The sequence below is a fragment of the Apodemus sylvaticus genome, chromosome 21 (genome assembly GCF_947179515.1).
Source record: "Apodemus sylvaticus chromosome 21, mApoSyl1.1, whole genome shotgun sequence".
NCBI lineage: Eukaryota > Metazoa > Chordata > Mammalia > Rodentia > Muridae > Apodemus > Apodemus sylvaticus.
Genome location: NC_067492.1, coordinates 51646680 through 51673911, shown reverse-complemented (window position 1 = coordinate 51673911; position 27232 = coordinate 51646680). Strand labels below are relative to the sequence as shown.

The 27232-nt window shown below is 48.4% G+C and overlaps 1 protein-coding gene across 3 annotated transcripts in view; it reads left to right on the top strand.

Annotated features, from left to right (window-relative positions):
• Positions 1-27232, top strand: part of Znf827 (zinc finger protein 827) — a 191622-nt gene that overhangs the window by 88362 nt on the left and 76028 nt on the right. For all 3 annotated transcript variants that reach the window (XM_052166282.1, XM_052166280.1, XM_052166283.1), the window contains exons 6-7: positions 14643-14882; positions 16977-17034. In XM_052166282.1, the coding sequence (XP_052022242.1) occupies positions 14643-14882; positions 16977-17034 (298 nt within the window). The remainder of the gene's footprint in view (positions 1-14642; positions 14883-16976; positions 17035-27232) is intronic.

Sequence of the window (27232 nt, the reverse complement as noted above, 5' to 3'; positions counted from 1 at the left end):
TCTTATGGTTACAGCACTAAGCAGAGCTTAGTTGTCTGAGGTGGTGTTGGATGTGTTGTCATGCCCGGATACACTACAGGGGTTCTTTCTCCGAAGACATACTGCGAGGCACCGGTGTCCAGTCCTATCCCACCCCAGCCTTCCTCCTGCCTGTTACTACAGAGATCTTCGGGAGAAAGAGCAGAGTCGTTATTTTCCCAATGAGATGAGACCGTTCTCACTCTGCAGCAGTTTTTTTTTTCTCACGGCCGTATTAACCTTTCCCCTTTAGCTTATTCATGTCAAAGAAGGGTATGATCCGCGTGTGTAATTAAACCCTGTGGATCCCATGCTCATCTGGGAACCTGCTGGCATCGCAGACCTACCTGGAGAGGGGAGTTCTCATTGCTAAGAAACCTGCCCTCTGCCAAGTGGCTGAGTCACCCCCAGCAGGGGCTCGCCTGCTTCTCTGCGCATGCTCACTCCAGAAGCTGGTACAGGCAGAGTCTAGGAGAGCCGTTTCCATTGGGGAGGCGTGCATCCATACAGCCTAAGAAGGGAAAACCTTCCCGAAGAGATGATTCTTGCTGTGGCTTTTGTTATTCTTTATGACAATAAATGATTTAACAGTGGTGTTTTCTCTTGGTCAAAGTGCGGGGACTATGGCGTTCCTTCTGAAGAGACCTTTGTCTTCCTTCGTAATAATTCTCTTCCTCCCCCCGCCCCCCCGCCCCGTCCCCCATGTGTATGTTTTTCCACACATGGGGATTGGGTTGATTTACTTCCGTGTTTCTAACAGCTGGAATCTGCACATTTCCTGGTTTTCTGTGGCTTGCGCTGCGCATGCGCAGCCTATCTCCACAGCTGGGGAAGTGAGGAAGGCCACAGCACACATGCTTCACCTGGCACACTGTACATCAGGCTCGAAGTCAGGTCGCAGTGAGGGGCAGTGGTTAAAGCCAGAGTTAGGAACCTCTTTACTTTCTCTTGACCAGTGTTCTCTGATCCCGGTAAACTGACCCTTGGCCTTGGTTTGACTTTCAGAAACTCATCTGCTTTTGGGAGAGAGGGCATTTGTGGGAAGCCTTACAGGGGCTTCCTGTGAGCCACATGGAGGAGGCTAAAGGTAACTACTAGCCCCTGTAGTCAGAAGGCAGAGGACCAGCATGCAGCCCAAGGTCTGAGGGTGGAGAGAGAAGTTGGAACACATCTGGCGCTGAAGTCACCGTGCTCTGGTGTGCACATTCAAACATGCGCAGGCACCTCCGATCGGCCTGCAAGGAGGGTTCTGTTTAATAACCAGCGCCCACTCCTCTAAATTCCTTGTGCTGGGCGCACTGTGTTTTGCACAGTTCTCTGGTGAGTTCAGGGTTGCCCTTTATGCAGGGTGCTGGTCATTGTTTCCTAAAAGCGATGCTCCTTTCAGGAAGCTCTTCCTGCCTGCCTGTGTTCTCTGGGCATTCCCAGACCTGGTGTTGATTCTGTGTAAGCGGCCGGTGTTTGATTTTAGGCCTAGATGGCCCACTCCTGAATCCGGATAGCTGTTCCCACCCGCAGTCCCAGCACCGGGGAGATCGCAGAGAGGACACGGGAACCAGAGAAAAAGGAAATGAAAATGACTCACTTGAAGGTTTGATTTAAAAAACATTTGGAGAGATTGTTGAAGTAGAGCCAGAATTCATTATGAGGCTATCCATACATTCCGCAGCTTGGAACCCCATGGGGAAGTAAAGTCCTGGGGGCACATCTGGAGCCCTACTGGTGCTGTTAGACTTTGGCAGAGTAGGCGAAGGTTTCTTGGGGTCCGGGGAACCCCACTCTCTAAGCTCCTCAGCTTGCATATCATTGTCTCCCATTTCTTTTTATGGATCTTTTACGGTAGGGCCCTTCATCGGGGCGGGGCCTGCTGTGTCTCAGGACCCCACGGACTCCCAGTGAAGCCATAGATAATAGCAAATCCCTATTGTCTGTTACAATGTGTACGTATCTCCGATCAATTTGAAATTACAGATTGGGCTCAGAGAGAGATTAAAGACAATAACTAATGATAAAATGGAACAGTGGAAGCAGCATGCTGCTATAAAGGCTATAATAGAAAGGTTATGTGCGGGTTATAAAGGCATGTGCAGGTTTCCCGGTCTCTCCTGGCTGTCTCCCTCAAGAGTCTCTCTGCTCCTCTCTAAGTACCATGTGCATTGGCCCCAACTAACTTAAACCTCGGAACGTGAGACATGGGAAGCAAAGTCATGGATAAGAGGGACAGTAAGTATGTGGCACTCATTCATTCATTCACTCATTCACTCACTCACTCATTCATTCATTCATTCAATCAGCTATTTATTGGGTCCCTTCTATTTTCCAAATCTAGATCTGAACACTATAAGCACAAAGTAAGCAGGACGAGTCCCACTGTCATTCTTGTCCCGTTTCATCTGCTGTTTGTCTGCCCCCCTCCCCCTTCAGTCTAGTCTCTGTTGTTACAGCTTGCACTATGAACTACCCCAGGATTCCGGGGAGCAGCTCGCAGCTGACCAATGCTGTTGGGGCACTGAGGCCTCGCAGAGAGGGGGTGCACACATCAGACTACATTATTATTTGTATTAACAGCATTTGCATATTATTACAGGCTAGCGTGTGTAATTATTCCACTATGAATTGGAAGTTTTAAACACCATCTAAGAAAAGAATTTTAAGCTGATTTACACATGCTAAATTTTGCTGAAAACTTCCAAGAAAACGTAAGCTTTGTGGGCTGGAAACGCTTGCCCCACAGTCACAGGGACCTGAGTTTGACCCCTGTGCTTAAGGAAAAAATGAACGTGGCAGAACCTAGTGGTGCCAGCCTTAATCTCAGCACCCAGAGACAGGTGGATCAGTGTGAGATCAAAGACTATCTTGCCTCCATAGCAAGTTCTAGGCCAACAAGGGCTACACAGAAAGACTATGTCTCAGAACAGCAAGCCCTGCATATGGTGGCACATACTTGTAATTCTAACCCCAGGGAGGCAGGAGCTAGCAAATCCCTCAGCTTCTCAGGCAAAGCTCCTAAAGGTGGTTAAGTGACTGTTTGTTTGTTTGTTTGTTTTCCTTTCTCTTTGTTTAAAAAGAAGTGGGTGTCACCTCAGGAACAAGAGCTGTGATTGGCCTCTGGTCTCCACCCCCAAGTGCACACGTGAACAGGTTCATTCCTCCACACACATGTCCATGTACACATACAAATAGAAGGAATTTGATGAAACTCCTAGTTATTGAAACAAATCCCCACCCAGTTCTTTATCTCTGTGGATAAGAAATTCTGTTCTCTTGGTAACTTGTGCTAGTCATCACAGTGGTGGCCCTTGTTTTTCAGTAATTTTTTTTAATTGCAGCCAGAATTCTTCATACTCTTCAGGAATCATGTTTAAAATCTATATTCACATGTGAGCATAGGCATACAATACAATAACACCAATATCCTGGACACACAAGGCCCCATTAATCCCAAGATAGGAGGCAGACATTGCTCAGATCTATTAAATGGCAAAGGATTATGATCTTTAATAGCTTTAAGGTGAGGTTGGTACATCCAGTGGCACACATACACCCCTGCCGTAGTGTGAGGCAAGAAAAAGTACCTTCTGGACATTGCTAAAAAGTAGCTTAATATTTTTTAAATGAGATCATTTGGAGTGTTGCCAAATGGCACATGTATAATATAAATGTGCCTCTTCAGTTAATTTCTAGGGAAATTATTAAATGAGATGAAAACAAGGTGACTGACTGGGGAGGGCTTTGTGTTACTATCTGGATGCTCAGAGTTCAGTAGATGGTGACCGGGTTACTCCGCCTCCCCCTGGGTTGGCAGAGCTCACTCCCCCGAGTCCCCAGTCACTGAAGGATTTTAAACCTTGATTTTTACTGGGACAGAAGTAAACCTGGTAGCATTTGCTGGGTGCAGCAGCAAATGACAGTCCATCCTGTGGTCACCAGAATCAAGTCAAATGCTTGCACTTGCCTGGGGTGCTGTTTGGAGCCTGGGTACCCAGTTGCATCACCGAGGCAGGGACCTATGTCAGTGATGGGTGGTTGATGTAGTAATGCGACTGAAGACCATAGGACGATAAAGCCACGGTTCTTGGAGCTGACAGAATAGTCTGTTTCTTGTTTCTGAAGAGCTCTGGTGCAAACACTTTCTTACCTTTAAGGTTTGGAATAAAAATATTATTATTATTATTATTTTATGTGTATAGGTGTTTTGCCTTCATATATGTCTGTGCATATGTGTGCCTGGTGCAGATGATTGTGAGCTGTTGTGTGAGTGCTGGAAACTGAATCTAGGTCCTCTGAAAGATTAGTCTGGGCCATCACTCCAAGCCCTGAACCAGACTTTTCTAGGGTTCAGTTTTTCCTTGCAAATGTGGAACAATTAACAAAATAGAGCACTGATATGATTAAAAAATTCATTTCAAACTTACTGTCCACTCAGCTCTTCTGAGTTGTGAGTTCTTGTGTGCATATCTAATTCCTCGGTTGTGTGTTGCTGTGTCCCACTAAATCTCCAGGTATAATTTGTGATGAGAGGTGGGGCTATGCCAATTGATTCATAATTTTTATGATTATATTTAGAAGTCAATCCTGATATTTCATTGAAATGGTTGTTGGAAAGTATGTATGTAGGAGTGGGGTGGGAAGAGATTATAAACAGATTTAACAACCACTGTTTTAACAAAATTCTTAATGTTTGTTTTACTATGAAGATTGGTGTCTCAATCTAGAAAAGAGTAATTTAATTAATGAAGTAATTATTTAACTTGACACAGATTTTTAATTACGTTTCTCAAAAACATTAGTTTGCCTGATCATTAGTTACACTTGAGTTGTTTTGAGGGGCTTGTGATATGTGAATGTGTGTGTGTGTGTGTGTGTGTGTGTGTGTGTGTGTATGTGTGTGTGTGGCGTATGCTAAAGGTCATTGTATATCCCTCCTGTTGGAAGTCATCGTTCTAGAAGTTTCTCCTGTATTTATGAGAACTGGAAAGAATCTTCTCTACCCCTGCTTCCTTTCATGGAGAAAGAATCCTTTTCCCCCCTTGGAAAAGGTGGCCAGGATGTCCGCCAGGGGACAGAGGGTTCTGTCAAAGCCGCATGGTCTCCCTGGGGGTTGACTATAGTCGTGGGCACGTCCTGTCTCAATGTCATTCCTCAGTGAAAGAGAGCTTTGCCCCGGTGAGAGCCTCCGTGTGCTGGCCTTCACAGTATAAACCCATAAGGAAACACAGCACACACGCCCCTCAGTGGAGAAAGGTGCACCCGAGCGGTCCTTTAACGAATGCACGCTCTCTCAGCCCACACAAGCGGCAGAGACACTGGGTCAGTGGAAGGGAAAAAGGATCAGAGCACCCAGGCCTCAAGTCTCCAGCCAGTCAGGGGGACTGCACAGCCGCTTCTGAGGTCACAGGGTGAGGGGATCGGGCGTGGGGCCCACGTCTGCTTCAGTCCTGCATGGCTTCCTTCTAAGAAGGACAAAAACACCCACTTCACCTCTGATGTCTGAAGTCCCATTTACGCATCCATCCTTTGGCCCCTGGTCCAATCGACCCGGAGTTCTCCAGGCGGCCAAAGCTTCAGCCTAACTTCTCAGTCCACCTGGGTTTTGGCACGGGCAGGAAAGCAAAGCCAGGGCAGTTCACCTGCACCAGATGCCAGCCTGTGCCCAGCCCTGTGTGGAGGGAGGTGTTACCTCCTGAGCTCGCCCTGGACTCCACTTGGTGCTTTTCATTGCCTGGCAATTTATAAAGAATTAAGTTACGATCGATCCCCCCCAACAGCGGGAGTCAAATTCCCTATGTGGAAGGTGCCATGTGCCCAGACCCTCATGTCTTGGAGACTGATAAGCTGGCAGTGAAAGAGATTTTTTTGTTGTTGGTGGTGGTGGTGGTAGTGGATTTGTTTGTTTGTTACCTAATCCAACCGAAGTATACCTCACTAGAAAGAGAATAGTTTCAATGTGGCACTTTGGCAGTACTTACAGAGGCTGTGTGTGTGTGTGTATATGTGTGTGTAGGCCAGCTGCCAACCTCAGTTTGTTGTTCCCCTGGAGCCAGTCACCTTGCTGTCTGAGACACTGCCTTTCACTCACCTGGGACTTTCCAAGTCTGCTGCTGGCTGTCCCAGGAATGGACTCCACCTCCCGTGCACTGGGACTGCGAGCACATGCCTCCACTCTCGGGTCTTTTATGAGAGTCTGGGGATGAAACCCAAGTCCTGGTGCTTTCGAGGCAAGGCCGTTACCAACCAAGCCACCCAAGCTCAAGTTTCTTCCTCTGTGGCTGCTGTGGTGATGGCATTTTGTGACGCCTCGAGACAGACAGGTGGTCCATACTGCTGGTTTTAGCACACTTCCCATCCATCCATCCTTCCATGTTTTAAGTTTGCAGTGTGTATGTGTCTCTGCCAGACAGTGGCCTCGGGAAAGGGAGATTAGCAGCACACCTCTACTGTACCTGGCCTCAGGTGATACTTGTGATAGCCAGACGTCAGATGTGCCAGCTAACACTACCCAGTACTGACTAATGGGATGGAGGTGTGAGAAGAACCAAGTCCCCCTGAGACCTCAGTCCAGCAGGGAGCAAACCTGTGAAGGAGTCGGCAGTGAAGATGGTGTCTGCAATGCCCGTATATCCAGAACGGCATAAAGAGTGAATGTCAGGCGGGGAAGGTGTCAGGGCATCTAAATGGGGTTTGCAATCTGAGCCAATTTCCTCTGTTAGGCATTTCAGAGGGAAAGAATCCAGAAGTACAGGGCAGGAGGGGCAGGACCTGTTCTAGTGCTGCGTGATGTAAGAGCCACACAGTCATGGACAGAGGGCCGAGAGCTGAGGCTGGGAGGCGGGCTGCGGCTTTTGTAACCAAGAACAGTAATCATCACCTGGGTTCATAGGGCAGGATGCACCTAGATGATGACCAGCTGGGAAACGGGGTGCAGAGTTTGGTCTCCCCAAGTCTCTTGAGGCTACACAATTACTGTGCACACTGGACAGCCACGCCCTCTGTGCTCCTGGCTTTTGGGTCACAACCTCCTCTTAACAGTCAGTAGCAACAATTGTATCTCACGCTCTGCTCTCTGCTTTTGATGCCTTTGCTGATGTCATCATGTCCCATGGGCTCAGCTGACTTCCCATCTCTTTGTCAGGAATGTTCTCTTCCTGCCCGTAAGCCATCACCCGGTCCACTTTCCAAAGTCATCATCCTCCAGACTCGGGCAAAGCAGCACTGCAAACCTTCCTCCATGTTTCTCCCTGGCACAACCCATCTTCTGTTGTCCTTGTTCCGGTAATACTGCCATATCCAGGTCTTAAAGACACAAACCTTTCCCTCCCCTTATCCGGTCCCCATCCAGTGGCTGTGCCTTATTCCTTTCACATCTGTCTCTTCTTTCGTAATTCAAACTCTTACTTCTGTCAGCTGCAGCATCAGTGACTCTCTGGCCCATCCATTTCCGAGACTGTGCCTTGTGGCCCGGAGCTCCCTCCTCAGCCTCCTCCTTGCTGCGCCACAGCCGAGTACCACCTGCCTGTGTTCTCCTGAGCTTGGCTTTAGTTTAGGCACTCAATGGGGCTGACCCCCTCTCTGTTGTTTCTGCCCTCTGCCAGGTGACCTTTGACCTTTCCACACCTTGTGCTAAGTCAGCCCGGCTGGCCCTCTTTGCCTCCTCATCCAGCACAAGCTTTTCCAGATCGATTTCTCTGGAGAACATCCCAAGGCACCTTAAATAGGAGATATGACTTCAGTACCGGGAGTCTAACCTGGAGAATCTTTGCCATGCAGAGTGACTAGTAAACTCTCAGCATGTGGCTTAGCATAGAAAGCCTGAGCTGAGAGGAGGAGTAAGGCTCCTGCCTAGTGGGCCCAGGCGCCCGGGGGAGGTGACGTTTCTCGTTTCTCACGCTTGCTTGGGTCTGGGTGGAGGTGATGGTTCCCCAGCCCTGAGAGTGGAGTGGATGGCATGTGTGTGTACATTTTAAACTAGCTAACCCGGGGAGGAGTGCAGAGACTGCCCAGCCTTGGGAAGTGCCTGAGGACGTAAGTTCTGTCTCCAGCTCCCACAGAAAGAGCTGGGCTGGCGCTCAGAGTATACAAGGTGGAGAGAGAGGCAGTTAGCGCCATAACCGGTGACCAGCCACTCTAGTCTAACTGGTGAGCTCTGGACCAATGAGAGACAGTCTCACGGACACAGGCATTCACACCCGGACGCACCACCAAGCATAAACAAAGAAAAAAATATGGTCAAGAGTGTAGTTTTTAAGTTTCATGTGCCTAACTTCATTAAGGGAAAGCCAGAGTGAAGCAAGGGGGCGAGTGGTGGGTGAGGCGATGCCCGCCTGAGATCCAGCCGACGCAGGGAACCGAGGCAGGAGGCTGACGGGCAAGGCTGCCCAACTACAGAACAGGTTCTCGCTTAGCTTGATGAGACCCCGTCTTAAAGTTTTTCAGATGAATACAGAGTGGTGACAATAAACAAAGCAATGTAAACTAGACTGGGGACACAGCTGGGGGAAGGAACACTGGCAGAGCACTCGTGGGTGGGGCGTGCGTGGGTGGGGCGTGGGTGGGTGGGGCGTGTGTGGGTGTAGCAGAGCATGCATGGGGGGGAGAGATAGGCTCAGTTTCAAGGAAGGAGGGGAGGAAGGGTTGGCTGGCTGTTGGACACTATCACCTAAGCTGCCTTGAATTCAGGATCAGTTCTGGCCTCAGCATGTGCTCTGGTTTCAGGCTGCACTACCTCACTACCTCATGCAGAGGAGAGTTTGACAGTTTTGTTACAGGAACTACACTTACTAAACACATGTAGAAAGAGTTTGTTCTCTCCCGAGATGACAGAGTGTGGCTTATGGGATAGTCAAGTGTTTTCCACTCCTGGCCTGGGGTGCAGCATTTGTTCCTGATGTCTAGAGGGGAAAAACCGGCTGCCCACTGCTCGGGTGACAGAATCTGGCAGGGGTGTAGTCACTAAACTTTGTTTCTTTAATCCTATAAAGAAGTGACTGTTTCCCCTGGCCCACATCTCCGTCAGTCCCCATTAGATGCCTGAGTGAATTTCCTCTTAAATGTTGCCCCATGTAAATGTCTGAGGCCTCAGCACAGAGATGGAGAGCTGTTGGGAGGAGAGATAGCTTGGCTAAGTCCTAGCCTCTTCTCAGAGGAAAATCCCTCGGCATATTTCCTACTGATCCAGAGACTCAAAACTGCTGTGCAACAGGACATCCAGGGACGTTCCTGTGACTTCTCATGTCCTTCCTCCTGGTCCGCCAGCCCCTCTCTCCTGCTGAGGACCCTCTCAGGGCACAGACAAGAGTCACCCTCTGAGGAAGTTCTCCATGCTGCTCAGTGCATGGAGTTAAGCCTTCTGGTTTCAGAATCGGGAGAGCTTTGCTGTTTAATGGGCTGTGGTTCTTATTTTAGCTGAGAATGATCAGGTTAGAGGCCTTGCCTGACTCTTCACCCAGCAAATGGGACGGAGCAGATTCAGAGACAGTGTGGGAGATAACAGTAAGAGTTGTCGCTTGCTCCGGACTGGCTCCCCACGATCACCTTGGTCCCCTGGAGCCAGACCACACAATACACCCAGCACACCAGACAGACCACACAATACACCCAGCACACCAGACAGACCACACAACACACCCAGCACACCAGACAGACCACGCAATACACCCAGCACACCAGACAACCACGCAATACACCCAGCACACCAGACAGACCACACAATACACACAGCACACCAGACAGACCACACAATACACCCAGCACACCAGACAGACCACACAATACACCCAGCACACCAGACAGACCACACAATACACCAAGCACACCAGACAGACCACACAATACACCCAGCACACCAGACAGACCACACAATACACCCAGCACACCAGACAGACCACACAATACACCCAGCACACCAGACAGACCACACAATACACCCAGCACACCAGACAGACCACGCAATACACCCAGCACACCAGACAGACCATGCAATACACCCAGCACACCAGACAGACCACGCAATACACCCAGCACACCAGACAGACCACACAATACACCCAGCACACCAGACAGACCACACAATACACCCAGCACACCAGACAGACCACACAATACACACAGCACACCAGACAGACCACACAATACACACAGCATACCAGACAGACCACGCAATACCCACAGCATACCAGACAGACCACACAATACCCACAGCACACCAGACAGCTCACACAATACACCCAGCACACCAGACAGCTCACACAATACACACAGCACACCAGACAGTTCACACAATACACACAGCACACCAGACATAGTGCACTGGCACTCCCAGGCAGCTTTACAAACTATATTATAATTTTCCTTTCAGTATTAAAGGGACACTTATCATCTCCTCAGAAAGAAGGCGCAGTGGGGTGGCCTGTGGGACAGTTACCCTCTGCACCTTCTGTTACCAAGGAGGGTGCGAGTGGATTTATCCAGCTCCTCACCTTTCCTCTGCTGTTGGGCATCAGAGCATATGCCATTCACACTTCCAATTCCAAACTGGACACCCTCAATTTTTAAAGGTTATTTTTAATTCTCTTCCATTTTGAAATGTAGGTAGATGGCATTTTATTCATATTTATTAAAGGGAAATTAGAGATATAAAAAAGGATTTCTGTAGATAATCACACATGGCATGTTTCTCGTGCATCATAAACTGTTAACAGTATCTTCTGCGTGTTTGAGCATGCCTGTGTGTATACGTGTGCGTTTGTGTGTGTGTGTGTACACGTATGTGTGTGTACATGCATGTGCATGTGTGTAGGGTAGAGGTCAACCTCAGGTGTTGTCCTTCAGGATATGTCAGGTTTGTTTTGGTCCAGGGCCTCTCCTTGGCTTGAGGCTCACTAAGTCCCCAGGAGACACCTGGTTTCAGTCATCCCCACCCACCCAGGTACTGAGATTACTTCGGGCAGGGCCACACCTGTCATTGTCACCTGCTGTTAGAGAGCAAGGCGGGCACTTTCCTGACAAGTGTGCCCCAAGTCCCCTTTTAGCAGTATGGACGCCCTGGGACAGACATCAGTCCTTGTCCTATTGACTGAGGATGAGAGTCTAAAGCCATTGCTCTTGTATTTATAGATCCTAGAAGTGAGTGGCTAGCTCAGGCGAGAGTGAACCCTGAGCCAGTGGGAATGATTAATTCAACTATTGTTCCGTGAGTGTACCCAAAGCAAGCGGAGCCGGACGGACAGACGCGGTGGGAGGTGGTGTGTGCATTTTCAGGGCAGCCTGACCTTTGGCCCTCTGCCAGCTTGTTCAGGCAGCCTGCCTGGGCTTTCGATCAACAAGGGGCGGGGCCCTGCTGCGACGTAGGAGAAGCCTTTCCTTCCATACTTTGGATAGAGTTTTATATGTATTTATCTGTTTTGGTTTGTTATTTGTTTGTTTTTAGACCAGGTTTCTTTGTGTACCTCTGGCTGTCCTGGAACTAGTTCTGTAGACCAGGCTGGCCTTAAACTCACGGAGATCTGCTTGCCTCCGGCATCTAAGTACTGGGTAAGTGAGAGAGGCTCTCTCGGTGAATTCAGATGCTTGTTGTAGCTGTCTCTACTCCCTCCGTCTGTTGGTTACAGACACACCTGATCCTTACATGGCTGCTGGGGACCCGAACTCCCGCCCTTGTGCTTGCCACAGTGGGTGCTTTGCCTACTGAGCCATCGTCTCAGCCCCAGGAAGCACTGTGGTTGTTAAGGCAGTGTGCAGTGTTACTGTCCCCAAGTGTCTTACAGACCGCAGCAGAGCCCACCCAGCAGAGATCACCAGGCTACAAGGATGAGGAAAAGGAGTGGGGACTGGAGAGGTGGCTCAGGAGGTAGGAGCGCTTGCTGCTCTTGAAGAGAACCCAGCACCCACGTGGCAGCTCATAGCCCTGCCATGCCGGTGTCAGGGGCTCAGGCACTGTCTCGCCTTCACAGGCACCAGGCACACACACACACACACACACAGTGCACACACTTACATAGAGGCAAAACACCCAGGCACATTTTTCTTTTAAAAAGTCAAGGAAAGTCTTGGTAAAGGTTCAGGGGAGAGGAAGGGCTGATTGTGTGACATGCTTGAGCTGTCTATCCAGACCCCTCTCTGCACATATGGGATCCATTAGGGAGACTGAGGATGCTAAAGACTTTAATCAGAGGTCAGTGTCCAGTGCACTTTCAAAGGTTGTCATAAGAAAGGACAGGAAGCACTTCCGTGCAGTCCACACTGGAAACTACCTCAGTCAACCTGAAAAGCTAATTGTTCTATTCAAGTCAGTGGTGCAGAGAGTAACATGGTTTTTTAATCCAGGGTCAAAGATGAGGACCCAGGGGTGGAGAAGGCGATGGAGACGCACACGGTGGAACCTCTTTCCAACTTCACTGTGGTGCTTAGATTTTTCTTCCTTGAGTCAATGGATCCCGTTGTATGTGTCCTGGCCTCCCTCTGTGCCTGTCCTCAGGCTCTGGAATGAAGGTCAGGGCCATCATTGTGTACCTGTGATGCAGACCCGACTCTTCAGTTTCCACATATTGAGTACTTTGGGGGAATATGGGTGCCGTGATTACATGTGTGAGCGGATGGTCCAGCCTGAGGTTAGGATGTCTGCGGGGTGATCTCAGATCTCTAGGGTATGGGGAGCCAGCTCCCCACAATGCAGCTGATGGATTTTGAGCAGAGGGGGTGATCTATAACTGAGAAAGCTTTCTTCTCATCCTGCCCCCCCTTCCACCTCCTCCTCTTTCTCTTCTCTTCCTCCTCCAGTTTCTCTCTCTCCTCGGTCTCCAGGCCTCCTCCAGTCCTCTCTCTCCATCCACGTCTCACACCTGACTGAGTCAGTGAACTAACTTTTATGAGCTCCTTAGTTTACAGAGGGGAAAACAGTTTGTCAGGAGGAGGGAAAGGGGGAACAATCTAGATGATATACCCTCTCAACAAGTTCAGCTGTTGACAAAAGAATGAGCTGTTTTCCCCCAGGATCCTGTGTAACGCCTTAGGAGGAGAGACTAGAGACTCGCACTCCTGTTACCTAAGCAGCAGCTTCGTAGCAGCAGATTAGCTTTAACGGCTTAATCTGAAGTGATCGGCTCCTGTTTGCCTGCTGTACCTGCTAGTCGGTGCTCTGCGGTGCTCTGCTCGCTTCTGACTTTTGCCCCTGCCGGGCTTGAGAGGAAGCAGCAGGGTGGTCCTTGACCAGCGCCGGTTTACAACAGTGATGGTTCCTGTCCCCATCACCGGACTGACTCTGGGTCGTACAGGCTGTAGACTGTTTCTAGCTTGTTCTTCTTGTTGTTGCTGCTGCTGCTGCGGTTGTTGCTGTTACTGTTGTTGTTGTTTGTTGTAACCTGATTCAGGAGTTTTACGTCCTCCAAAAGTCATAGCAGGGACCCCCCTGTGCCTCAGCTGGCTCTGTGGAGCTGTTCAGCCTGTTACGATGTAAATCCAGGTTCTTTCTTGACTCTGCGTTGTCCTTTTCTATCTCTAAGAAGGACCCTTGTCACTGGCTCTAGGATCCCTCTAGCTTATCCACAGTGACTTCGCCTTGAGACGCTTAGTCACATCTGCAAACCACTTTTCCCCAAATAGGACAGTTCATAGATTCTTAGGGTTCTGCAGACATACCTTGTTGGGGGTCACTGCTGAATTCTTTGCCCTATCGCCTATCTTATCTTTTACTTAGCTGTCAGAATCATCTTTGATTTTTGTGTTCCAGGATACTACTGTGTACTCAGTAGTTACTAATAAATGCTTACTGGTTTGAAAATATGACTTTGCTTTTAAATGGCCCAAATTCCTATCTGGATGAACCATCCTGTCTCGTTCCAAACATGTCCTGTCCTTAACTCAAAGGAGTGAATGACAACAGACACTCGGCCTTGCAGATCATATGCATGCTGGACCTTCTAGAAACCCTGAGGGAAGAGCGGCTGGTGGTTGGGCTGTTGTTCTGAGACTGTATCAGTTGTAAGACTGCTGTTTTCCTGGGTGCTCATCTGGGCTTTGGTTAACTTGAGAAATAGTCTTAAGGGTTAGTAGTTTCCAGAAAGGTAGAAATGTCTTCATTGAATTGACCCTGTTGGACCTTTGTTAATTTAGATGCCAGGGAGAGAGAGGGGGGGGGGAGAGGGAGAGAGGGAGGTGGGGTCATCTTTAAAGACTGGGAAGCAGTTATCACATTAATTAGATCTTACCTGATTGGCTCAAACTGACCGAGCTCTACAGCCAGGACAGTTGCTGGCCACGCCCTCTGTTTGGAATCAACACAGAACACAAAGGAACATATTTTCAAACCAGTAAGCATTTCAAACCAGTAAGGTGTTCACAGGGGTGGTCAGGAAACCCCTAGCCAAGAAGCCAGGGTTTCACGCTGTGTGCTCCTGCCTCATGGCACGCACTCTTCTAGACTCCTCTGCACACAGGCTTCAGTCTTCTCTGTGATTAGCAACTGCGTTGCCAGGGGTAGCATCTCAGAGTGGAGCGTGTGCACCCCTTGCATGCACTGGGCCCTGGGGTCAATCCCAGTGCAACAGAAAGATAAAAAAGACAGCAGAAACTGGTTTGCTTCCGAATGAAGAACAGCCATGTTCTGGTTTCTCTCACCCACCTGCTTGCAGCGGAGAGCTACAAAGAGACGCACGCAGTGACGGTTAAAGAAGAGCCCATGGAGGTGGACCTCCAGGGCTGCCCAGCCGCCATATCACCCAGCCGGAACCTGGGCTACAGCACTTTAATGGGGCGAGAGAAAACCGAACCCTTACAGAAGCTTCCAGAAGGTCGAGTTCCCCCAGAGAGAAACCTCTTCAGCCAGGACATCTCTGTGAAGATGGCTTCAGAGCTTCTTTTTCAACTCTCAGGTAGGTGAATTGTGGGAAAATGTTGCTGACTGGAAAGCCATTGGTAGGAAAGGTCTTCTTAGGAAGGGAAAAGTAGCCCACATGTAGGTGTTTGGGAAGGACCTGTTTTTAAATACTACATCAGTGACGAATGAAGTGTTGTCAAATCGGATTCCTACCACACTTAAAAAAAAAAACCTAGTTGTTATGATTTTATTTATCTGGAGTTCAGCGGTTCCTGGGAGTTCTTTCCTTCCACCATGTGGAGTCCAGAGATAGGACTCCGATTATCAGGGTTGGTGGCAAGTCCCCTTGCCCACTGAGCCGTCTCACGCGTGGCACACTGGCTTTAACACGGTTGCGAACAGGAACTCCGTGTAGTTCTCTGCCGATCGCTTTGCGCACGCTCAAACGTGCACTTCTGGGAAGGCTCAGTGCTGACCTTATTAACAGCCTTTTCTTCGTAATGTGCAAAAGATAAATGTTCATGTCCTTCAAGAAGAATCATATTGTCTGAATTAGTGAATTTTTATTATATCTCGCTGAAAAGAAATCTAAATAGAAAAGCAAAGAGTGGGGTCCTGAAGTCTGACTCCAGCTGTGGCCTCAGAAGTTGCATCTGTAGATGAACCTTTCTTTCTTCACATGCTTAGAAGGCAGATGTGCAGGTCGTCAGCCCTGTGAAGGGTCCCCGTGCTGTAGTTGTGCAGTCTGCTCTTCCAAGCCTCGCCCCATTTGCCCCTAGCAAAGCTAATGTGCTGTTATTCCTTGAACGTGAATGAGGCCGATGGTTTTTGAACTTACAAGACTGCTGTTTTGGTGGCACATGGCTTCCCTTCTGGGGCTACATGAACGCTCCCATAGGTCGTGTCTCACTAACATTCGATAAAGCGGACACACCATCAGACAAGTGGCTCCTGTCCTCACCCGTCAGAGATGGACCAGGAAAGAAGTCAAAGTCCACGGGCCACCCTGGTAGGTCAGTTTCTTCCTGGCCCTATGACACCTCCACAGCTATGTGGCTCTGGTGACACTGACACCCTCCACAGTGGTGGAGATCAGTAATCTAGTAAGCTTTAGGAGTCTTGACACATGACCTTCCCCCCCAAAAGGCTTGGTGCATCCCAAAGCAAGGCTACATAGATAGTGATTTAAGAGCCTAATGTAGCCTGAGCTAGACCCGTGTGACCCTGAGAGCTCTCACCTGGCATAGCCACAGTCTGGACGACCCCAGATTGCATGCTTTCTGCATGGATGCTGGCAGGCAGTCCAGATGCTTTCTTGGTGTCACTGCTGAAAGAAGAGCAGGGGTTGCCCATGTAGAGACCTAGCTTCAGAGCAGCCAGTGGCAGGTAGGAAACCTTGCTTATGGTTGGTTTGTTTTGTTTTGTTTTTTGGTTGTTGTTGTTGTTGCAAACAGTCCTCAAGGTTAGTTTTTTTTTTTTTTTTTTTTTTTTACCTGATTGTAAAATCTGAAACCTTTGATAGTATTGGCCAGGTTTTCTGGAAATGCTTCATAGAAGCCGTCAAAAGCTGTGATGGCCGGGAAGAGTCTTCACATTTGTACTGGGTCAGCAAGGCTATGGTTCAACCTGGTGTTCTTGAAAGCTAATTAAATAATTTCTGACAGCTGGTGGATACAGAGCCCAGGATGCACGAGGAGAGGGCTTACCTCTTGTCTAATGACATCGTGCTGTCCCTGGTGACATTTATTAGATTAAGCAGTCCATGACAGCACCAAGAGCTCTGTGGTCATTCTCTGAAGGGGCCTAACACCACAGACTGTCATCGGAGCCGGTGGCAGGACAGTTACCACAACCACAGTTTGAGGGCTTAATTGAGGAAAATAGAGATTATCAACGAGGGGAAATGGATAGAAACAGCTCTTGGTGTGCAGCTGTCTGTGCACAGTTGGGTGTCTGGTGTGTACTCGTACTCAGGCCTACTTGCAAGCAGACGACACTTGACTACTAGATTAGGGCCAAGCAGCTCTGTGGGCGTTATCTAGTGCTTTTCACTTTGCCAACAAGACAGAGAAAGTGGATGTTTCTGCGTAAAAGATGGCCACGGGCTGAGCTCGGCCCGAGTCACCTGTTCCATTCTGTCTTCTTACAGAGAAAGTGAGCAAAGAACACAGTCACACGAAAGAGAACACCGTGCGGGCGACCTCCAGGTAGGCCACTGCTGTGCACTGTCACCTCGAGCCCTGTGGGCAGGGCGCCCAGGGCGCCTCAGACCTGCCTCTCTCCTACGCTGGGTCTGTTCTCTAAACCCTATGGATTCAGAGGATGGTAGCTTTCTCAACATTTTTCTCCCACAATTCCCAGCTGGTGAAAACAAGTCAGACTCATGGGGTGAGCAGAGAGACAAACTTTGACATTTCCTAGGTGTATCCCAGAGGGGATCGGCTTCTAGGGGTTTGCCCATCTGGCATTGTTTTTCATTTCTTACAATAATCTCGTGATGTAGGTGGTCTTATCACCTTTGCGAGAGTTTGTTTTTATTTATTCTCTTCCCTTTCTGTGCTTGGGTCTGAAGGCTCTTTCGTGATGAGCCGTGTATCCTGACACTGAGTTGTGTCTCCAGCTGTGAGAAACATCTGACCCTCAGAGATTGAGTGGGAGGCCCAGCGTGGAGGTTGCATCTGGAGCTCAGGGCCCAAGGCTCTTATGGGAGGTCCTGCTGCCCTGGCTCACTCCAAAGCTACCCAACCATTGACACCTCGAAGCATTTCCAGAGGGAAAGGGTTTTTAAGCAGAAGCTGAGAGAGACAGAGTCGACAGAGACAGACAGAGACAGAGAGAGGGTTGAGCGGGTGAAGGCACTTGCTGCCAAGCTTGACCACCAAGTTACATCCCAGGAACCCACACATCCCAGAGAGATCTGACTCTTCCACGTTGTCCTCTGACCTCCGCATGCTCTGACATGTCCCAGCCCATAAACAAACAATGAAATACATACTTTTTTTTTTTAAGTTGCAAGAGCTGGGCACCCTGTTGTATCCTGCAGTTCTGACTGCTGGGAGCTGAGGCAGGAGAATTGCTTTAGTCTAAGGTTAGACAGCATCGTGAGACCAAGTCTTCCAAAAGGAAAGCAGGGAGATGGATCTGAACTGTACTGTAGGCGAGAACATTTTCTGTCTGGCAGAGGCTGGTGAGTGGCTTGTGGTGTGGCTGGCTCGTTGTTCTGCCTGCCATCAGGCAGATGGAAGAGACAGTCAGCATGGCTGTCACAGAGCCTTGGAGGACCCCCGCCCCACCCCATAAAACCTGAGGTAGACAGGGGCAACAGGCAAGTCTACAGGAAGGGAGCTTAGGGAAGACATGTTTCCCCTGCCGGGACCACTCCGCACCCCTAGCCTGCCTGTGAGGTAGCCGAGACAGGAACCGTATGACATGCAGCTGTCGAGGAGCCAGCGACAAGGGTTAGAGTCGGTCGCCAGAGCAGGAGCCTGGTTCCGTCAGGAACTTTGCTTTCCTGGGCAAACAGTATTGCTTTCGTCTGGTTGGTAGGTTGACTCGCTTTATAGTCTTGATTCTTTGTATGTATATATCTGTTTATGTGCATGTATGTGTGTGTTGGGAGGGGTTTACATGTGTACATGTGTGTGGAGGCTGTGGGACAAACCTTGTAATCATTTTTCAAGCACGAATCCACCTTTTTTTTTTTGACACAAGGTTTCTCTTGGCTTAGGACTCCGAAAGTAGGCTAGGCTGCCTGCCAAGCTGGCCCGAGGGACTCCCCCCACCCTCTCCATCCCCACGGTTTGGAAGATTGAACTCAGATCCTCAATGCAAGTATTTTGCAAGCTGAGCTATCTTCAAATCCATGTGCTTTCAATTCTTGAAAAAATTGGTAAAGAAATGATTTTCTTTTAGGAGTGCTATGAATTGACCTCACTACACCATCGGGTATCGACAGAACTCTCTTGGATCTTACCCAGAGATTTTTCTTTTCTGCTCAATTCATAGAATTTGGAATTTTGAATATCTAAGAGAACTGAGCACAAAGCCAGCTTGCTTCTTCCTGGGCTACATAGTGCTAGGAAAGGAACACCTTTTTCGTACAACAAAAGAGCAGCAGCCATTTTCTGAACCGACACAGATGGACAACTGATCTTGTGAAGATGCCCCCCCCCCAGATGGACTTGAGAAATGAGTCTAGTTGGAGAGTCTGTTTTGTGTATGACCTTGGATCCCCAAGCAGGAGATTTGAAATTATATCAATGCTAGCATACCACACCCATCATCCTAAAACTCTGGTCTGTCAGCTGTGTCCCCACAGTTGCCACCTCACGGAATTGGCTTGATTCATAGCCAGCCAAGCACAGCACGCTAATGATCATATGCCAAGCTTATTTTGCTTCCATGGGCTTCTTGAAAGTGATAGCTTAGGGTCCCTAAGGTGAGGTGGGGTTCTCTCAAGATGGTTTAATGAAGAGCTGCTTTTGTATGGGAGGGGAGGGGCAGGAGGCGGAGAGAAGTCTGTGGAGGTTGTGGTTTTAGCTGGAGTCTGTTCAGTCTCATAGGGAGCCTTAGAGTAGGGTATGTCTGTAGGGTCTAGGCTGCCTCCAGGTATGGAGCTAGCTCCTTGTACCCTAAAAGCTATGTTTCCTAGTGGAGGCTCCCACTGGGAAGGGCTGTCATTTATTATGCAGGAGCCAGGCAGGCCTGCAACAACATTCCCATGGAGGCTTCTAGATCTTGTGTATACGCTAAATACTTAACATTACAGAAAGGTGTGTGAGACCATGTTCTTTTAGGCTTTTCACATGCTCTGGGAAGAGGGAAGAGGGCTGAAATATGCCTCTAGACTAAATTGTGTTGGCTGGAACTGAAACATAATTATAGGTTAGGAAAGATTTTTATTTTTAAGGATTCAGAAAAAAAAAAAAGAATCAATCGTAAATTCTTCTCTTGCTGGGAGATTATTATAAGGAAGAAAAATCCTACTCAGATCAGCCTGAAGCAAAGGGAAACTTGCTTCCTGCGAGCCCAGACCAGACACAGTGTTCAGAAACCAGGATTAGACCCCATGGTTTATAATTCCACAAAATCCTGGGTGTGTTTTTATTTATTCATGTAGACACCTTGGCCAAATCCACAAATTGATTTCTTTTTTACACATCACCTCAGGGTTTGAAGTAGAGTCAAGCTGGTCCAAGGAACTGTCTCCCACCAAGGGCAGCAGAGGGTGCCAGCTCTCCGGACCCTCCTTTCTAACTCTTTATTCTTAAGGAACCTTCTTTTGTACATACAAGGTCAGGATGTGAGTTCTATTTTATGGTATGATTTACAATAACCTTCAAATAGATTTACATTATCTCCTCATTTTCAGGACTCTGGGTTTAAGTACTGAGTGGGATATTTGTATAGTTACTTCTGTTTGAGTTAGGGCCTCACAATGTAGCTTAGTTTGGCTGGAAACTTGCAATCCTCCCACCTCAGCCAAGTGCTGAGCTTACAGGGGTATAGAACCCCCCTCAGCTCACTACCCTGTTTATGATGTTTAGTTTCTGGAAGAAGCTGTTTGGAATAGTGGCCACTGGGCCCCAGTTCAGAAGTTCCCACCTTTAAGAGTTACTAGGTGATTCAGTTATGAAGGAGGCGGGGTGCAGAGAGATAGCCTTTCCTTGCCGCCTCCATGTCGATGGATGCCCAAGCTGCTCCTCCACGTGCAGTGTCTCCTGCTCCTGAGGGTTGGGTTGCTCGCTGCCTTCCTGTCCTACATAACACCATGGCTCCCATGGCTGTTTATCAGTAGAGATTGCTATGCTCATCTTGTCCACAGGGCCTGTGGGCAAACAGAGCAGTCACCAGTGCACGCAGTCACCAGTGCACACAGTCACCAGTGCACGCAGTCACCAGTGCACACAGTCACCAGTGCACACAGTCACCGGTGCACACAGTCACCGGTGCTCGCAGTCGCCGGTGCTCACAGTCACCAGTGCACTGTCTCCATGTGAGGCTTTCCACCCACCCAGCTGCAGAACTGCCCCTCACCCACACCACTGGTACCAGCCGTCAGATGTGGAGAACAGAGAACAGCAAGGGACAGCGTTTCCTGCTGAGTTTAGATGAAGCTAAAGGTTGAGGCTAATCACTAGCAAGTTTCTCGTCCTTAGTTCTGCACTTCATTGCTCTGGTTTTTTTCTCCTCTGTAATGGAGGCGTTCAGTGACACGCAGGAGCAGGGAAGTGCCCCTCAGCATTCAGATAATTATCAGTTCGTAGCCTGGGTCATGTCATCTGTGTCCTTCCTTTGTCAGCTCGTTGCATATGTTACCTTGTAACAAACTCTAGGCATCAGAGTGTGTATTGTACACATGTGTGCATGTGTGTGAACATGTGTGTTGGCTTGATCACACATGCGTGTACAGCGCCATGTTTCTTTGTCTACTGCTCTCCGCCATACGCTTCTGAGGCAGTGTCTCTGACTGAAGCTGGAGCTCAGCAGTTAATCTAGACTGACTCCCTGCCAAGTCCTCCAGAGCCCCTGCCCATATTGCAACTGGATGCTCTTCCCAGCTTCTTCTCCTTTGTTTGTTTTTTGAAAGACAGGGTCTTCCTGTATAGCTTTGGCTGTCCTGGAACTCAGAGAGATCTACCTGCCTCTGCCTCTGCCTCCCGAGCACTGGGACTAAAGGCAAGCGCCACTAGCTCGGCCTACTGCGTCCAGCTTTTACTTGGGTACTGGAAATAGGAACCCAATCCTGTGCAGCAAGCGCTTCACCCACTGAGCCATCTCCCTGACACCTTCAGACATCATTTCAAGAACTGATTTCATTGCTTTTGTTTTAGTTTGTTGTGGTGCTGCTATCGGAGTCTGTGACCTCAGGTGAGCTAAACTAGCACTGTACAAGTAAGCCACAACCCCAGCAAGAACTGGTTTGAGAATGCTCCCCCTACCCACCCACCGCACATTTTTTAAAAATTTCAAATCCTAAGAACTTAGAATCAGCTGTATAAATTAGAATCATCTTCTCAAAAGTAAAGTCAAAAACAACAACAACAAAAAATAACCCACAGAAGTGTACCAGATAGCCAGGGAGAAAAATCAATTTACTTAGCGGCTGGAAAGATTGGATCGTGTGGTTCCGACTTGACCTTGCCCCACCCCCACCCTTGTCTGGGTCCTTACAAGGGCGTGCGCACTGAACGTGGCCTGTACATTCTAACACCACCATCCTGCCACACGTTTAACCTTGAGAGTCTGGAAAACTCCCGTGTAAAGAAGCCCGTGAGTGTCCTTTGAGAGTGTCCTGGGTGTGCCTCATGGTATCTTCCTGATGCACACTGAGGTGAGGAGCCCTGCCAGACTCAGAAGACAGAAGGACAGACCATGGATGAGTTCAATAAACCCTATTTTTTTTTTAAATTTCCTTTCCCCATTCAGGCCTACTTTCTACAGGGAGCAGATAACCAGCCATTGTGGTCAGTTGCTAGATGAAAACACAAGAGGCCTGATACCATTACTAGATTCCAAGGTTTAGTAATAAAGGGAAGAGCAAACCTCCCTCCAGGGCCCATCACCTGGCCAGGTGCTGCGGAAGATGGAAGCAGGCAACTGGAGCCCACAGTTCCACCAGACAGCTCCTGGCAGGTGACGTGGGCGAGCTCAACGCTGTATAACACCATGAACTTTGAACAATGGCTGCCAAGAACCCTGTCTTGGCCTTTATTCCTTCTTCTCCCGTTAATAATCCAGTGTCTGTAGAGGCAAGGTCAGTTGCAGGTCTGGAAGTCAGGACTTCACACACCTGCTTCACTTCATTCCAAAATCAGCTACATGTTTGCCCGAATCATCCTCTTAGCCACTCCTGGACAGAAAAGGAGAAATCAGGGAGAGACAGACACGTATTGTGCCGTGCAGAGCAACATTTAATTTGCCCAATTTTCCAAATCTGAAATGTAGGCTATTTATCTATGATTTAGATAATGGCAGAAAACATTGTTTACTAAAAAGACATTCACTTGATAGTGTCCAAGATAGAATTTTCCTGTGTAGCGGCTTAGATGCATGCCCTTAAATATTTATGATTCAGTAATAGAAATTGTGCAGATTGGTAAAAAGCGTCATGTGCTGCCTGCCTCCGCTTGTGCAATTTCCCTCCCATTTCTTTGGAGAACCTAAGAGAATGATAGTGTTATTACTTTAGAAGTGAAAAATTACTTGGGGACACTGAGTGGGACAGAAGCAATTAAGAGAGAAACAGCAAACAGCAAATGAAATTGGTGATTTTTTGAGTCTCTCTCTTTATATCCTATTTACTGTTCATATTTTGTGACATTCAAATTAAATACACGGAGAACACCAGAGCATTTAATATTACATCAATACTAATTTCATGGATTCCCAATTAATTAAGACACTAATTTATTTTTACTTTCTAGTAATGTCAAGGTTGTTGAGGGAGCACATGATTATTTCCATGAGGCTGTTCGTCCTGCATACTGTCTCCTTTCAGCATACTGTCCCAAGAAGTATTTAGATTTTCCTTGTCTGTGATGTTCATTTCCCAGCTTCTAAACACGATGTTTCTGAGCTGTGCTCATCCTGAGAGGACTCCTGCTGCAGCCTTGGACGTACACTGACTTGAAAGTCTTTCCAGTGCCATACCTACCTCATCGGGTTATCTTTAAATCTTCATCTGTCAAAGAAAATTGAGGTTGATTCTTAAAAATAGTTTATTATGGATACCTGAACCTCTGAAATACTTTGTGCAGTATGCAGTGTGTGTTTGTAGGGGGAGGGGTCGTGTGTTTCTGAGGGGCAGCTTTAGAGTTCCTTTCAGGGTCTGAAGGGGCCCCTGGTCTCTTTTATTCATTTCCCATGCACCAGTGTGTTCTTCTTCCTGGCTGGCTAAAAGACTCAGGGAGGGGCTAGCCAGAGTCTGTGACAAGCACTGTAGCCAAAAGGTGGAAACCAAAAGGCGGGTGCAGTTTGGGTGCTGGCCACAGCCCTGCTCTAGTCTGGGGTTTTCTCTGAAGCGTCCTCAGAGCTGTTACTAGACATCCAACAAATAGGCAGAAGGTGACCTTTCACAGTGGGGCAGCTCCCCAGCGACAGCAGAGCACAGGGGCATCCCTGCTGCATGGATATGGTCCATGGCATGGCCGTGACCTTGCACCATTGCAAGAGGACAGAGCCCCCCAAGTGGCCTTCCATAGAGAGCCCCTTGTCCTAGTTTCTGTGTGCAGTCACATTCTCCCTGGAGACCTGGTCGTCCAGGAGCTGACGCTTCATGCATCCGGGTGTGCCAGGTTCCCTTCCGTGGCCTGCGGTGGTGGCTTGGCTTGGCCTGAGCTGGCCTCTTGGCTTCAGAGGCCCTGACAAGGCCTGCCTTGTGCTCCCTGCCCTGGGCAGTTTCCTGGCTTTTGTGGATGAACCTGAACCTTGGGATTAGGTCCTGGGTATTGCCTGTTTTTGGGAAGACCAGAAATATGCCTGCAATATTTCAGAGAAAGTAGGGACCGATGCATGTGCGCGTCTGAGCTATTTCCCCCCTGAAACGCCTGGTTTTCCTACCTCCACCCCCATCCCCCCGACCTCCGCTGCCCACCCCGCAGCCTCCCTTCCTTGCTAGTGTCTGGACTTAGGGAACCTGTGCTGAAGGTTATGTGTTGCCAGGTTGTTTCTGTTTCTGACTGTTTGGGTTTGTTTGTTTGTTACAACGGTCCCTCCATACCCAAGTTTTGAAAGGCCGATTCTTTTTAAAAGTAAATGATCTAAACAGTCAAATCCCAGAGTTTCGGTGAGGAGTTTTGAAAACAACTGACTTTCGGAGTTTATAGAATATGCACTTAAATAATCACCATCACTGATAAACTTTCTACCCAGAGAGCTCACTTCTAAGTTGGCCAAGGATGTATTTACAGAATTTAATTTTATGTATGCATATTTTCTTATAAAAAGAGGATCTTACCATACATAGAGCTTTATAACGTCTGTTAACCTGGACTATGTTATAGAGCATGTTTGAGTTAGTTGGTGTAGCTCAGAGTGTTTCTTTTAAGATTTGTCTGGTATCATTCAGCATTTCTGTGGTAATTAACTAGCACCATTACTGGGTATCCAGAAGCCCCCTCCCCCTCCACGTTGTTACCGGTGTTAACTAATGTTACAAATGGTGTTGCGGTGAAGCACTAGGGCTCTGGGCGGGGGAGGAGAGCCTCTGTGGGAGACTTGATGTAAGCCTGGAGCTCCAGTGGAAGCCGTGCCCATCTGCAGCTCTAGTGTTGGGGAGACAGGTGGACTCCTGAGGCTTGCTGGCCACCTGCACCTCTACATGTAGGTTCAGAGGGCTAGCCTAGCCTACGTCAAAACAAAATGGTTGAGAGAAATGGAGGAAAACACTGAAGTCACCTCCTGGCCTCCACATGCCGGTATGCGTGCACAGGCAGGGAAAGAGAGCATCAACATTTTTCAGGCCTTTGCTATAAATTGTCAGACTGACCGATTCAGTCTCCAAGTGATGGACAAGACATAGAGACAGAGGCAGGCCAAGATTATTTGAGACCTGGAAAGGCCTGCACTTTCCATCTAAGTTTTAGAATTAATTAATTTGTGAGTGAGTGAAGTGTGTGTGTGTGTGTGTGTGTGTGTGTCACAGTGGATGCATATTCTCGCCTTATGCCATGTGGACTCCAAGGATTGAGCTAAGCTCCGTAGGCTCGGTGCCAACTGCCTCTCCCCGCTGAGCCACCTCACTCGCTCCCCTCCCTGATTTTCAGAGTCTATGTCCCTTTAAAAAATTAAGGATACTGCTGCCATGCCATTTCACACCTTATAAAATGAGCAACGCTCTTAGTTCTTCATGGTTTACAAGTTTCTGTTGTTAGATGACCCGTCCCAGCCAGAGGCCACTTGTTGTGTTTGTGACACAGGAAGAGGAGATGCTTCTTCGTCACCTCCAAGAGCAGAAGCAGGAGCATGGACAGGTGCTTGTGCCAGGGGTGAGATGCCAGTGTGGCCATGGCTCCTGTGACCCACAGGCTGCCGTGCCAGCCTCAGGCTTTAGGAAATGCCCAGCTCACCTTTGCCAGTGTAGAGATTAGCTCACATTTTGCTCTCTTCAGTCTGTTTTTGAAAGTGTATCCACATGGTAGGTGACAGGTCCCAGACCCTTCCTGAGGTCACAAGACATCTCTGTTTTATTCCGTACATTATAGATTTGAGTGAAAAAAAAATGTCAGTCTCATAGTGTCAGGGTGGAAATATACAGCACTAAATCTTGCATGTTTTTCTCCCTAATTTCTCTTGGCTGCCATCCAGGTTTCTCTTATTAGTGCCTGCATAGGTGAGCTCTCTCAGAAGGAGGGTCCTCTGACGGAGGCCCTGAGAAGACAGCAGGTTCCTCAGGCCCACTAAACCCATGTCGTCTTTCATTTAGGGTTATTTTGTTCATGTTCCATCTCTCATAAATGTGCTAGAAAACAAACACAGACATGATATGTTTATGCATATGCATATATTATATATACTAATCATCTCTTATTCTAAATTGTTAACAAATAAATTAGAGGATGTGATAGTTAAGGATAACAAAGTATGCACTCTCCACGGAGACGATTGCAGCAACCGTGAAATGCAGCTGAGGACTCATTGAGCGTGGCTCTGTCAGCGGAGGATTGCTGAGCATGTGTGGTGCCTCAGGTTCCGGCCCCAGTGTCACAGCTGGGGGTGATGGTGCTTGCCTGGGGTCCTAGTACTGCTGAACTGGAGGTAGGAGGATCAGCAAGGTCACAGAGATACCAGGCAGCCTGATATCTACGAGATCCTGTCTTGAGAAATGGTGTTAGGTGGAAAATGAAATACAAATTACATAGTCCTAACTCTGAAATCCGGAATGTTTCAAAACTCAAAAGTTTTGTGTACCAACATGGCACCACAGGTGGAAAATTCCATTCTTTCTCCCGGCGAGAGGTCACCATCAAAACACAAGTGCACTAAAAATATTGTGTATTCCCATGTAGGATATACAGGACACAAATGGATTTTCTATTTAGACTTGGGTTCTGTTCACAGGCTACCTCTCTCTGTATACAGAGATACTCCACTGTACAGCCCATTGCAGGCATTCCAGAACACGCAGCCTGCAGGGTTACTTGATCCTTTTTATTTTGTGTCAGTGGCTTGGTTATCTCAGTGAAGTATCTGCTCATGCACTTGCTCTAGTGTCACACCTGCTTGTGCATCTGCTCTAGTATCACACCTGCTCATGAACCTGCTCTAGTGTCACACCTGCTCATGCACCTGCTCTAGTGTCACACCTGCTCATGTATCTGCTCTAGTGTCACACCTGCTCTTGCATCTGCTCTAGTATCACACCTGCTCATGTATCTGCTCTAGTGTCACACCTGCTCTTGCATC